This window comes from Electrophorus electricus, chromosome 14 (assembly GCF_013358815.1).
Source record: "Electrophorus electricus isolate fEleEle1 chromosome 14, fEleEle1.pri, whole genome shotgun sequence".
Classification (NCBI taxonomy): Eukaryota; Metazoa; Chordata; class Actinopteri; order Gymnotiformes; family Gymnotidae; genus Electrophorus; species Electrophorus electricus.
Genome location: NC_049548.1, coordinates 16,126,891 through 16,141,801, shown reverse-complemented (window position 1 = coordinate 16,141,801; position 14,911 = coordinate 16,126,891). Strand labels below are relative to the sequence as shown.

The 14,911-nt window shown below is 38.7% G+C and overlaps 1 protein-coding gene across 1 annotated transcript in view; it reads left to right on the top strand.

Annotated features, from left to right (window-relative positions):
* The first annotated feature begins 1,859 nt into the window (after window positions 1–1,859).
* Window positions 1,860–14,911, top strand: part of pemt (phosphatidylethanolamine N-methyltransferase) — a 50,044-nt gene continuing 36,992 nt past the window's right edge. The window contains exons 1-2 of the mRNA XM_027005084.2: window positions 1,860–2,114; window positions 3,638–3,745. Coding sequence (XP_026860885.2) covers window positions 2,001–2,114; window positions 3,638–3,745 — 222 coding nt within the window. The 5' untranslated portion in view covers window positions 1,860–2,000. The remainder of the gene's footprint in view (window positions 2,115–3,637; window positions 3,746–14,911) is intronic.

The following is a 14,911-nucleotide window of genomic DNA, read 5'->3' as shown; positions in this document are numbered from 1 at the left end:
AATATGAATGATTTGTATGCACCTGTGCAAATATTATCATCACCTCTTTTTCCCCTTCTCCGTTCTTCATTTACATTTCTTATATATGAAACAGACTTGCTAGGTATCAAGTGAGGTTGGCTAAAAGAAGCCTAAATAAAGTAAACTAAAAATCCTGTGCAATGCTCTTCCTCCCCCACTTGACTCAACATTCCCCCACATTATGTAAACACTTGATAGGAGGCTGATTAGAGAACCATATTATTCCATCCAACAGCAAATGTGTCCATGTGGGTGAAAATGTGACGTGAAAAGAAACAGAAGCCGAAACTGAAGCAAAATAATATAAGCACATAATACTTATAGTACCTCTAATTGTATAGCCCCCATAATCTTTTCTTTTCATCTTATAATGCACTGCTTAAATATTGCTCCATTTACTTCGGAACACTAGACGTCTAATTGGGAATTAATCTAATGGAATAGTCAATGTTTAGTCAGGTCATACTAACACCAAAATGATCATGGCATCCTCTGTATAACTTGAGTGAGTATTGATTTCTTGTTTAATTCTTTCTGTTGTATTTCAAAATGATTTGTTACCTTGGACCTATAAGGATGGCCACAATAGCAAACCTGACTGTTAACATATCGATTTGTGTATTATTGCTGTGAAATGTTCACCGTGTAAAATTTAGACCTCAGATACTCTAGCTCAGACAGTATCTGAAACATTGCAGGATACAGGTACCCTAGCACATGTGCCATTGGAAATGATCTATATAATCATGCAGCTAAGAGCAGTCTGTTCCTAGTCTGATGTTCAGGCTCCTATAATGCTCTGTCCTGTTAGACATAAGGAGCTGCCTAGGATTTCTCTCAGGGTTGCTGTGACCTCAAAGAGTAAGACACTTGCCCAGCAAGGAAATGCACAGATCCCGCAGTAGTAAGCAGAGATGACCTTACTTCCAGTTCCTGGAGAGCTTTTGCCACTTTGCTTATTATGGTTGGCTTGCTTAGGTTGTTCTTTATGACACATTTCATATGATTTAAATGTTTCATGTAGTTTAGCAGTCTTCATGACACAAACCCCTGGATTAAATGTTTATCAAGGGGACCTGGCTGACTATAGAGCCAGGCGACAAAGTAATATCTAGATACATTATCTAGAAAATATTAGAAAATATCTAGACATTTTCATATATTCTGTCTATACATATATATATATCTGACATCCTTTATCAGCTATAAAAGCAAAGTGTTTCTCATGTTCTAGCATGTGAAATAAGTTCATGTTCAAAATAATAGTTCTTTAAATTATAACATTTAGGTTATTACATGGTATTCTAAAATTCTTAGTATAGTTTTCTTTTATCTAGGAACTGTTCAAATTATTGAAATGTAATCTCTGTAATGCAATACTGTGCACTTCTGTTTCTCTTTCAGGCTGACTCATATTACCCCTTCATCTAATGATGTCTAAAGACAACTCTTAATCCATTTCATTTACAGATATTTTTCCAGGTGGAAAAAAAAATTGAACCATTATCCATTATCATACTGATCTTGTAATAGAATTGATGTGTTTCAGTATTGTGATTTGCTGAATTGGAAAATTATATTGCAAATGTACTTAATATCTAATTGCTACATGTAAATATTAAACGTGAACGTCAATTTTAATGCAACTAAATGTTAAATGTAGGCTACATGTAGTTTGAAATCATGTTTAGAACATACGCAAAATGTTTAAAAAATACTTTAAAAAATATCATTTTTTCTTTACAATCTGTCTTTTAGGACATTAACAGCATTGTCGTCCACCAGCGTTGAATGAACGACGGGTTTTGGTTCGTGAACTATATTACCCACAATCCATTTCAACATTTGTAGGTCAAAGTTTACTACTGTCATGTCGCTTTAGAAACACTGACATGTGTCTTTAACAAATTGTTTTATTTCTTATATATCGAAACTCTCTATACATAGGATGTTGTCCATGCCGTTTAAATCAAAAACGTATGACTAAGTTCCACTTAAGCATCAGCTATATTTGTATGAACGGCGTTGTCGTGTTTGAGAGAAATCCCGTGTTGGATTGCTGCGGAGGGTTCAGTAACGTGGATTACACCAAGGTATTGTAGCTTGCTAGCTAGTTAGTAGTTTCCAGCCTCTAAAAGAAGGAAATATTTTAGTAGACTTTGTCGGATTGTCATGTTTATATAACATTTATGGAAAAGACATAAAAAGGACAACCATATCAGACCAACGGCCATTTTGCAATCTCTCCTAATAATGAACTGTCATTACTTCGCGATAGATGCTCAAAGGGTGCCCGTTTGTGATGTAATTTATCTTTTTTTCCCAGTAAAGTATCTTTAGATATATAAATATAAACGTACTGACAAGTCTCCTCTTGGACGGGGAGGATAATAGGTAGCATGGTCTGTTTATTGGCCAGATACACTAACATGTGCATTGGACATTGTCTTGGTGAAATCGGTGCAGCGTTTGAACACATGCCTTTAGCTGCAGTTTTAAAGAACATATATAAACTGTCCTTGTTAAAGATCCCAGAGTGTCATATCCTTCATTAAGAATTTCTTCGACACCCCTCACGTGACAACTAGCTTTCCATTAAGCTAGTTTTCCTAGTAACCCTAACAAAAAGACCAGCTCTTATATTTGCTGGAACTTTCCGTCGTTCTGGGACATTTGTCAAACAATTACTCAGGGCCGTGCTGTTCTTGTTCACAGCACACAAGAAAATTGCTAAGTCTTTCATCATGTATCACTGGATCCAACCCTTGTCTGTCTTCACATGTATTGTATCTATATACCGTATAGATGGTTCTTGTCACCTCAAAAAGAAAAAAAGCTAGACACAATAAAGTAAATTCCAGTAAAAAACAAATAAACAAGCAACAACAACAAAAAAACAAACAAACAAATGTAAGTCTATTACAGCAATCTTATCTGATGCAATAAATATTTCATACTGTTTATGTCAGCTAAATGCCATAAATGTAAATGTAAATGTTAGTTCTATTTTATCCCTTGGACATGTTGTCACACTTTAAATAGTGTTTCCACCCACTTAGTTTGACATATGACACTTGATGTCCTTGCAACATTGTCCTGTGCAGAGCTCTGATGACCATGTTTGTGCAGGTAAAGTGATGGCCTATCAGATGTGTTTTGTGTCTGAAGGAATGTCAGACCCCTTAGTTTTCCTATAAACAAAATTTTACCCTGAAAGGGGAGGTTTTCAGAAAGGCTGTTTGTTGGGGTCTGATGATCTTGCATTGCACTGCATCATAAGATCACCATTTGTTGCATAACCGCTTTATTACCCAGGGATGTAGACCTAATAATGATGCATTAGGACAAAAAAGATAAGGAAGGGTGAAAGAGAGTCTGTTCTCTTTACACATATTTTCACAAGTACATCACTTTCTGATTTAAATGAAAATGAGAAACCAAAATAAGTCACAGAGGTAGTTTCTCTTTCTTACTGTAAAAAAAGAAGGGTCTGTTACTGCAACTGAATTATTGAATTATTATCATAAGCAATAATCCTAGCATTTTATACACATCCACTGATCCCTGCCAGACATGACCCAGATGAATGGATCTTTCCTCTTTCCATTTTTCTTAGGCCGACATGTCTGTGCTATTAGAGGTGATGAAGCACATCGACCTGATGGAGCCTAGGTTCTGTGTGGCTGTCGTCGCCATCATCTTCAACCCGTTCTTCTGGAATGTGGTGAGCTTAAGTACAACATTATGCATTATATGTACACATTAACATAGCTGTAACACACCATTACAACATGTTAAAGCTTTGAATGGGAAAGAATAATAATCTTGTTCACACTTAAAAGTTAAGTGGGAAATGGATTTAAAGAGTATTGTAAATACTCTTACCATGAAATGACACTATTAGTTGCAGTAGCTCAAAAACAGGACAGTCAGACTTGTTAATTTTACTGTACAAATTAATTTTACATGGGTGAATGTGTTATTTGCTTGAATGACCTTTGTATATTTATATAACCTACCTTGATGGTTTGTAGGGTTGAATTTAAAATGAACTAGTCATACACTTGTTATAAATAATTCTTGTCACAATTCATTAACAATACAAGCCACTTTCCCTCCATGAATCTACCACTGCTTTATCATACTATGTGAGCAGTTTAAAACAAGGACTGCCAATTCAGATTTGGCATATATTACTTTCTCCATCTTGCCCTTAGATTATCCAGTAACTTAACAGGATTGTTCTACTTTTTTAACCCCTGGGGTATAACAGAGCAGTTATGAGACCAAATGTTACAAACAAAAAGGAAAAAATTGCTCTAGAAGTTACTAAATTGTACTGGTGGTCTGTTGAATGTGTAGGTGGTCTGTTTTGTATTGGCTAGGTTTGCGGATATTCTACGGTGGCTTCCAGAATTGACATGACAACCAGCTCTTGAGAACAAGTATTGTTTAGGCTTTTACTCTAGAGGCAGCTCTCTCCAGGTTGCTTTGAGGGACTTGGCTTCTGAATGTGCCTCACGCATTCTTCTTGGCTGGTGGCTCTCTGGCTTTGTTCATCCTGTTCTGCGATGTTGAACATGACAGCAAGATAATGAATTTCTGTACCGTCCAGGTTTATTTACATTTTCATCCAGAACTTGGATAAAAACAAGCCTCCTTTTTAGGAGAGTCTCCTTTTTTCTATGATGGGAGGGTGTTGTCCTGTTGAAAAAAAAAAAACATTCTTGTGGTCTGCTGGCTTAAAAATTGAATGACATTGGACAAAAATTGCATTCTTAGGTTTAAATCAGCCATATAACTACTTCACTATATTTACTTGATTAATTAGGGAACAGTAATTAACTTATGTGTTGTTGTCTGAAGTGTTAAAATACTTCTGTGGCACCACCTTTGTGTATTTGCTGCCCCTGCACATTTCAACAATAGAGAGTCAGTCAGTCATTGAGACAGTAATTTCAGCCACAGATGCTTCGCCCACACATAGACAGAGAGTCTAACCACCTGGCCAATTGCTTTCTGATTGGTTATTGGCACTTATGTGTATACACACTTCCGTGCATCGTTTCATACTGGTCTGACGTGAATCAATGTTTTGTTGTTCCAGCTCAGTTCAGTCTTAGTGTCGTTGTACTTAGTAAGGTAAGCAAGATATATCCATGTGACTGAAATGGTTTGTGAACTCCATGGTCTCTCACTATTTAAAGTAATTTACCATGAACCCCTTTCCAACTGTTTTGTTGGTGTTACAGGTACAGCACGTCCCACATCAACAGTGCCAACATATATTTCTGTTTTCCCAAGGTACTGTTTATGTCCTGACTCCATTTTCAAGATTGCTTCCTTCTACACATCATGCCAAAACAGCAGGCAGTGAGTGGTCATTTTGTGTGTCAGTCAAATTTCCTTTTCCTTTCATAGTAGGAGGTTCTTGACCACATTAAGTGGTGAAAGGAAATGCCTAGAAGCTCTGCAAAAATGAACTTTTTAAGTATTTTAGGGACAATTAATATATAATGTGCATGTAGCTGGTTATATGCATGACTGTTAATTGACCTTTGGGTTTCATTATTTAATTTCAAAGTTTTGAGAGCTATTCCTTGAATATTAGTATTTTGAATATTATTGTCAAAGGTGATAATTAGAAAATACACTTACTCTAACAGATGTTAATATTCGTCCCTAGTCAGACGGCCTAAACAGAATTCTAAAAAAACAAGGAAACAGGACTGATTGGTATTTATCTCAATTGCTTAAAGGCAAATAAGAGATCTTGCAAAATTACTGGACAAGCTGGATCAGTCATGAAGACTCCAATGGTGAATAGACCTGTGATGCCAAACACTGATAGGCCAGGGGCAGTGGACAAACACGTGACAATATTAATACAGGACCAGACTGTGCTTGTATAACATAAAAATATCAGACACTTCTCCTGTAAGATCACCTTTTTAACTTACCCAAGTGAATTGCACTTTGACCTGCTTCCTCTTTTGTGCAATAGTATGGTCTTTTTATGTATTTTCGGACTCCTGCAATTGTTGAATGGACTTAGACAAGGATCAAATACATTCACTGAGTGCCACACATTTGATCTTGCTTGTTAAGGGTGTGAAAGTGATGTATTTACATTTTCGGCATTTAGCTGATGTTTTTATACAAACGACTTACAATTCCAACTGAACACAACTGAAGGGTTAAGGGCCTTGCTCAGGGGCCCAACAGTAGCAGTGTTGGCAGTGGTGAAACTTGAACTGGCCACCTTCCAATTACTAGTCAAGTATCTTAACCACTGAGCTACCACTGCCACTGATGCAAATGACTATACCGATAATCTAGCTACTGTTTAGTCCAATTTTGGTCTCTGCCTTTATGTCATGTTAAGTTCTATGAAGACTGAGTTATGTGTGTATTTTTCTACTGGTAAATATATTAAGTCTCCAAGCCTGTGCTATCCATAGAGCAATCTGCCAACTTTAATTGGAATTGTCTTTGCCTTTTTGTTTTTTTCCCTCTTTCTTTCTTATGTTTTGGGTTTTTTAAGTGTGTTGAGATTTTAATGGAATAGTAAGACATCAACTATTTTGGCAGCTGTACAGATACATTATTGGTACAGAAACAAACACATTTTGGAAAAGTGAGCACTGCGTGGTTAAACATTTTTTTTGACTGAAACGAGGCCTTTTTAAAATAATGTCAGGACTTTGAGTTGGTCAGGTGATTGTAATGTTTTTCTTTTGCACAAATGATTAATCTCCTTTGCATTTAAGATGTTCTGATGTTTCACGGACGCGATAGCTTTAAATAATTAAGGTTATAAAAAAAATTTTTTTTAAAGATTCAGTTTGTTAAGCTGTTAAATTAACCAACTCCTTCTTGAGTCATTTGGAGCACTTAATAATCTTTATGGGTTTCTACATCTGAATTCAAATGAAACGTGCCTCAGGGCATAATAAGATCACCTCCTGAAATTGTCACCTGATTTTCCCCCACTCTAGCACGCCTATGACTGTAAGACTGTGTGACACAGGGGCGAGCTAGCATTATGTTCAGGATTCTGAGCTATGCTGCTCTGGTGGAAACACAAGGAGGGTTGAGAGGGGCTCTCATCTCTGTGTCCTCAGAAACCCCATAGATGGGTTTCTTCTTCATGGCCCAGGCTGTCTGTCATTATTATTATGCCTCTGCCCTGGGTCTTGCTGATCCAACATTAGGCTGTTTGGGAAAAGAGGATACCGGTTAAAAGTCTCCTGTATCTGGTCAGGGATCTGGTTTTCTGGTTCGATCTTCTCGGATGAGGTTCCAGTAGGATGTGTGAGTTTGTGTGTGTGCTTGTGCATGCTTCTGAATGTGAGTGAGTGCGTGTAGATGTGGGAGTAAACTGCTGTCTGATATGTTGGGAAGTGTGTGACAGTTCTGGAGTGAGTGAGGTCACTGGGATCTGTATGCACCCAGGCAGCAGCTATCATTTCTGCAGTGTTGCTTGTCCTTTGACACCAGTGAGCCACATGCTGCACTCCACAGTGTGAAAATAGCCCACATTCATTACACAAACCCACTCACACACACATGCAGCACACTTTGTGGTAAAGAAGCTCCTCCTAATTTATAAAATCATATATGACACCAGAATGATTGAAATAATCTATACTTAAGGTACAGTTTTGTCTCTGTTGTTTTCTTTTTGTATTTTGTATGCCTTAAAAACATTTTTTTTTAAAGTAAACAGCACTCAAGTACAATAATGAGCACATGGTAATTTTTTACAGTTTTTACTTCTGTGCAAAGGTGAGCCCAGAAACAGCCTGACTCAGGCTCTGAAGTGACTGTGCATGTCCCTCAGCAAGCAATCACCATAAAGGTGAATAACACTAGAGCGGGTGTGAATTGAGTCATCACCCAGGTGTGCAAGCAGTCGTGCAAGCGTGGGAGAGAGCGCGATGACCAGGTGCCGTTGAAACACACGACCGAAGCTCAGTAATGTGAGTACTTATCATCAGTGGACTCTCGTTTTCATTTTCAGAAGCACATTTCTTTGAAGAGGTCTGGGCCCAAATTAATGTAACAATGCCTCTTTATTGTTAAAAGGTTCTAGTGTTAAAAGAACTATGCAAATACCTTTACATTTTATTGAACACAAAGTTTGTAAATTGTTTGGATTCATGTGGATTTCAGGATGAATAGCTCCTAAAATGTGATCTGATGTTTATCACAATAACAACAGTACAGGCATCGTTATGTTGCTTAGAACAAACAAACAAACATATGAAACCTGAAGGAAAGGTTTCTTCAATGGCCATTTAAATCATCTTCAATGGCCTTGATGGGCTTTTGGGTATTGATGACTGAACACAGTAATAATATACACTGAATGGCCTCTTTTTTAGAGAAACCCATCTGCGTTTGTGTGTTTGACCACCTTTGGCCTTCTGAACTGCGGCAGTTCACTGTGGCACAGATTCTACTACATGTTGAAATTGTTCTCCAGGAATCTTAGCCCATTCAGAGAGGCTAGCTTCTTGCAGTTTCTGCAAATTAGATGGAGGTACTGACATGCTCTGAGCAGCTTGTTCTAGCTCGTCCCAGAAATGCTCTGTAGGATTAAGATCTGGAGACTGTGAAGGCCATGGAGGTGTCCAAATGTCCATGCACAGGTATTTGAGGACCCAGGGTGTGCCAAGAAAAGATTCCCAAAACCATTACTCTACCTCCTGAGTGGAAGGGCTCATCAATTGGGCTCATCAACTGATCATTGATCCAGTTTTGCTGTTCTTTTGCCCACTTGAGTCTTGCCTTTCTGTTTCCCTTAGAGAGCAATGGCACAGATTGTACTTATGGAAGCTGCTTTTTTGGAATGACAGTACTTTGGGAATTAATAACTAGATCTTAAGATCTAGATCTACAAAAGGAAGTGTTTGCCTTACTGTAACGGCTCAAGAAGCTGGTCGAATTGACAGTCAGGGATTCGCTGTTCAGTAAGATGGAGAGAGACTGTGCAGTACCATCGAGGTCCCCGAGGGCCCTCATGCAGGGCTTGCATTCCATGCTCCTGCTTTATAATAAGGGAACATGTTGTTTCCCAGCCCTGCTTAGTAACCTTGTTTTCCACTCCAGCATAGTCAGATAGGAAGCCAAGATGTGCTCATCCATCACCATGTGAGCTTTTCATTCTACAAACTGTTCAGCCTTATGCTCAAGCTTTGTTAGAACATAATGCGTTGTACTCTGCCTAATGTAGCAGGGCAGTATCTAACACGTTATGTGTGCACGCATGGGATACAGATTTGCCGCCATGCCAGAAATAGACTTCTGTTGCAAATGAAGCCATTTGTAGTTGGAGCGTTTCATCAGCTATTCCTGGATCAGTGCAGCTCACTTGTGTAAGGATTATGCAGCAAAATTCAGAATATACCACTGATGTGTTTACACTTGACCTAATTCTGCATTGCTGTATATAGGTGCTCCTGTTTTATAGTTGATGCTAAAACAATAAAGTTTTTATGCAAAGCAGAGCTTGGGTAAACTGAGCTTCACACTAGATTTATGAATCGCTGCTTTAGTGCAGCTTTAGGGAACATATGCACAAAATAGAAGCATATGTATGCGACCCTGGAGGCCAAGATCCATGCTTCAAAAGTTTTTCTACACACTGTGAACCAGTGGCTACTGAAATGAACTGGCCTAACTGCAATTACCAGCTGTATTTGATCTCATTAATGTCAAGACATTAATGATGAGATTGGAGATTAAGTAGAGAAAAAAATCACAGACATCAAAAGTACAGAACCTATTCGTAACCTTGCAGTGATGAAAGTCAGACCATGTTCTTGACATTGTAACTGCAAGAGTCTCTGTGCCTGTATGGGGTATGGTATCCATATCCTGCTAAAGCCGCTGCCAAGCAGTAGAAGTAACATATAACAGTATTTATCAACACGTTGTTGTTGGGAAGATTTCTCACCTGGCTTTTTCCAATGTATATCATTCCTATGATTCCCAGCACTGTTGGATGATGCTGTCGCCTTCTGTCCTGCAGGCCTCCATGTGCCACTACAGAGCAGGCCTGTCTCCTCCTGTCTCTTCCTGTCTCCTCCTTCTCTCGACTGTCTGCTGCAGTGCTCACATTGCTTGGCCCTTTCTTTCTGTTGACACCCCAATTCTGTAAGCAGGGCTCTGCTTCGTCAGGGGGCATTTAGTTAATTAAGACAGGAAACAGCCTCTTGGGATACTGTGGATTTTCCAGTTCTTCTTATCTGTGGCTTTTACCACCGCTATAGTCGTCACTGGGTGGCAAATGCGATTTGCATTTGCAAATGAATGAGGCAAAAGGTGGTCATTAAATAGGATTACTAATAGCTATAAATAGCATTATTCCCTGATGAGAGTCATAGAGCATCATTCTACTATTCATTGCTTGTGCTGTTGTATATTAAGTTTTCTAAATACAATTAGTTGCATACTGGAAAATATATTGTATTTGTGTGTACGTTTTTTGACAAATAGGCTCATTTCAATATAAACTACCATAGTCTGTTTGGCAGTCAAATGTGATAATTTTTCCTCAGACTTTTCTAAATCTTACCAATCTTTTGTACACATATGAGCTTCCTGAGTGGTGTAGGCCTGATGTGAAAATGGTCACCGAATTATATCTAGAGTCCTATTTTTGACAGTTTTTTTCTGTTTTTTATGATTTCTCATAAATGTTTGATAATCTAGCATGCTTCTCCAAGTATACTGTGGTTCTTCTCCATGTTGCATGAAAGACAGCTTGAAAATATTCGAGCTTTGTCAGTGAATCCAGATTCAGTACATGTAAAACCAAACTGACAAAGAAATATTCTGAAATAGTAATATTAAGGAACACAAAAAACTGTCATAACACAAAATGTCCCCATATTTTGCATTCTCATCTAGATAGTGTGCACACATGATTTGTGACAACTTAAGCAAATGCCTTCATATAGCTTCTAGGCATTTGAGAAGAATATGTGTGTTTAACTATGTGGTTTAGTATCAATCATTTGTTACTTTATTAGCTACAGCTAACAGCGATTTTATTTTAGAAATGTACAGTTACAGACTATGGCCCATAGGTTACTTTGCAGTTTGTCAATTTCTGTATGTGTGTGTCTTTAAAAAGGTTGGTTGAATTGTTGCTGATTGTATTTTATAATTATATTGTAAAATGTTTATTCTGTCTGCAATCACTAAAGTTTAGTTTTCATAGCGTTGACACATCAACATAGTAGACAGTGGTAGCTCAGCAGTTAAGGTACTTGACTTGTATTCAGAAGATTGCTGGTTCAAGCCCCCACCACTGCCAAGTTGCCGCTGTTGGGCTCCTGAGCAAGGCCCTTAACCCTCAGTTGCTCAAGTCATAATTGTAAGTTGATTTGGATAAAAGCATCAGCTAAACTTTGTAAATGATGACATGTGTTATTGTAGCTGTGAGTTTATCACACATTTTCCAAATATAGGTCTTATAGGTGCTTTTTAATTTATCAATGTACAGTTACACATTATGGCCCACCAGTTGCAATGCATGCTTTTGTGACCACTAGCATCTCTTATTGCAAGTGTTAACATTATTAAAATTATGTGTTTTTGTTTATCAATCTCTTTTTTATTTCTTTTTTGTGAATGATGTTCCAGATTGATGAGTTGAGCTAACTTACTTAATAAGCCATTTTGGGGGTTGTAAAATATGCTCATTCACAGTTCTCAGGGATGTGTGTCCTCTTAATGAATGGAACTCATTTACAACAGTTTTAATTCTGAAGTTATGAGCATTACTCAAGTTATTGAGTCTGACCAGGTGCAGTCATACAAACTGATTTTCTGAAAGGAAACCCACAAGGGGTGATGCCTGGTGTGTGCTTATGGAGTAGATGGTGGCAGGTCACATCTTATCTTAAATGGGTCACTGTGACCTGCTGCCACAAAAATTCAATTTCCTTCTCAGACAGTCTGAATGTAGTGCAGGTTATGTAATGGCTCAATCTTAGGATGCGGTAGGGTTGACATACTGTGTGTATGAGGTATCAAGTGTTCACATCCATTAGAATAAGCACATAAAAATAGTGGGAGAGAGGAAGGACGAGAAGACAGAGTAAGAGAACAATTGACAGATTAGAAGAACATCATCAAGAATCATGAATGGTGCATATTTGTGGTATTTTAAAACTCAGGTTTTGCGTCATTGGAACATTTAGCTTTCTTATGCATTTCACAGTTGGAAGAAGTCCAAGCCTCCATGTGCAGTGTGTGTAAGTGGCTAGTGGGTTTGGCCTTCATTCCGTAGTAGACTGAAGGGGGGTCATATATATCTATAATTTACCACTTACATGCACTTCATTTAGAACTCAGCCTTTTGTAATCAGTAAGACTGTGTGTGTGTGTGTGTTTGTGTGTGTTTGTGTGTGTGTGTGTGTGTGCGTGTGTGTGTGTGTGTGTGCGTGCGTGTGCGTGTGTGTGCGTGCACGTGCATTTGTGCATGCATGCCTGTGTGTGTACAAACACGTGTGTATTTGTGTCAGTGTGTGTGTGCATGAGTGTTTTTTAAAAAAGTTGCTTAAATAGTTGCTGATGGCATTGTATGGGTCTGTCTGCAATCAGTAAACTACAGTATGAGTAATACTTATTTGCTGCCTGAGTGGCTCATTGTGTTCTTTGTAGTTGGAAGGAGTCTGTTAACATAGCTGTGATGACACAACATGTGTTAACATAGCTGAGATGACACAACGTGACAACATAGCTGTGAGTTTGATATCACCACACATTTCCCATATAAGGATAAACTGAAGATCCCAGTAATGGTTTTATGTGCAGTTTTCTAATTGTGTGTTGCATCAGATTTAACCTGTCCAATTAAATGGGCCTGGAGCCATAAATACAAAAGGGTTGGGAATTTCAGATTTGTCATAATGAAGTGTCTTTGAAGCTGTCAGAAAACAGGCATATATGTTTATATCACACTGTTAGCCAGACAGATGGATTGTAATAATACAGTGACATAGTCCTGCCATACCGCTGTATTGCAGAGTTCAATATTATCCACATTGATTCATGATGTGGATAGTATCGAACAACTGTGGCATCACAACTAGAAACCACTTCAACAGCATATAATCTCTCAGACGTTCTTAAGACATCATATGAAGCCAGCCTGACTTGCGTAAGCAGCCTTCATGACGTACAGTCAGTATATATATATATATTTTTATTATTATGGTTGATTTAATTTCATAACCCAGGCTTTGCCACTGTAGTGGAAGTGAGTCACAGAGGTGACAAGGCCCCTCACCATCCACTGTCAAGAAGAGAGCCGGAGGATAAAGTGTGTGTGTAGTGCTACTTGGCTAATTAGGCTTTGTTACTGGATTACGCAATGGTTGCAGAGATGAAAGTACAGCCGCTGGCCACAACTCTGCCTCAGCCTGGGCGGTGAGACCTGCTGCGAGCCCCGTGAATGAACTCCTGCTACCACAGCCAGGGGTTTTATCAAGCACAGATGTCTGGAGGTGTTGGAAGGAGTATGCCGGACAAGCTACGCTCTGGGCATCTACGGTGGGGAGAAGGGGGAGAGAAGCAGAGCAAGAGAGAAGAAAAAAGAGGAGGAACGCACGGATGACACGGGGCAGGCGTTGCGGATGTGATCATAGAGCTGTAGGATTAATATTGCAAAAGCACTATATGATTTCTAATCAGTTGTTTTGTACTGAAAATAAAGAAGACTTACAGTCCATCAGGCTAGTAGCTCTGATTCACTGTGAGCTGCATTAAAAGTCCAGCCTTTTAAGTTCAAATGATGCATCAGTAGATACACAGGGAAAATTACTTGTGTTCAGACTCTGTTGTAAGTGAATTCATCGCATGACCTGCTTGTATTTACACTTGTTATAAACTGGTTCTTCGCTTGACCTGCATGTATTCACACTTGTCATAAACTGGTTTATAATGTTACCTGCAATGGGATTTTTAATTCACAAATTCATTTATGGACCACAAATGGAGCTTTATCAGAAGTGTATGACATGTTCTCAATTTAATGCAGCTTTGGATAATAGGCTTGTAATTTCCCTAAAACCTCCACACAATTTGAATTATTAAGACACTAATTGAATAGGGAAGTAGACTTGAATATGGGATAGCAGTGACTCAGTGCAAGCTCAATATAAGTGTCTTCTTCAGATAATGACTGCTTAATCAGGGCTATTTTTAGTTTAATTAGAGATCAAGACTTTGGTATCATGCACGTCACTTGGTAGGTGAATTCTAGTAAGGTGTTAAAATCCATCTACATATGGCAGCTTCTCACCTCAGAGAAAAGGGGTAAAGTGGTGTGTGTGTGTGTGTGTGTGTGTGTGTTGTGTCTGGCTCCTTGCAAGCATGTATTTTGTTGTATGCTGTTTATATCCAAGTAAGTATGTGTGCCTTGTAACTTTATTGGCAAAACACCCACCACTGTGTCACTATCATGTCAGTGTCATTGCTGTAACACCCTATACCTCCTTTACCTCACCTCCTGCTATACCTCACCTGTTCCTTTACCTCACCTCTTCCTGTATCTCATCTCCTCCTTTACCCCATCTCCTGCTGTACCTCACCTCTTCCTTTATTTAAACTCTTCCTGTATCTCATCTCCTCCTTTACCTCACCTCCTCCTGTACCTCACCTCCTCCTTTACTACCTCATTCTCATCCCTGTCTTTTGGATCACCAGCCACACCCCTGCACCTGGTTCTTCTGCTTGACTTATTTCAACCTGACTATTGCTGTCACAGTTTGGAGTGTCTCTTCAGCCAGCAATTGCCTGACCCTCCACCTGTTTACCTTTATGAGTTTGCCTGCCCTGTTTGGATCATGTTTGTAATAAATTAGCATAATCA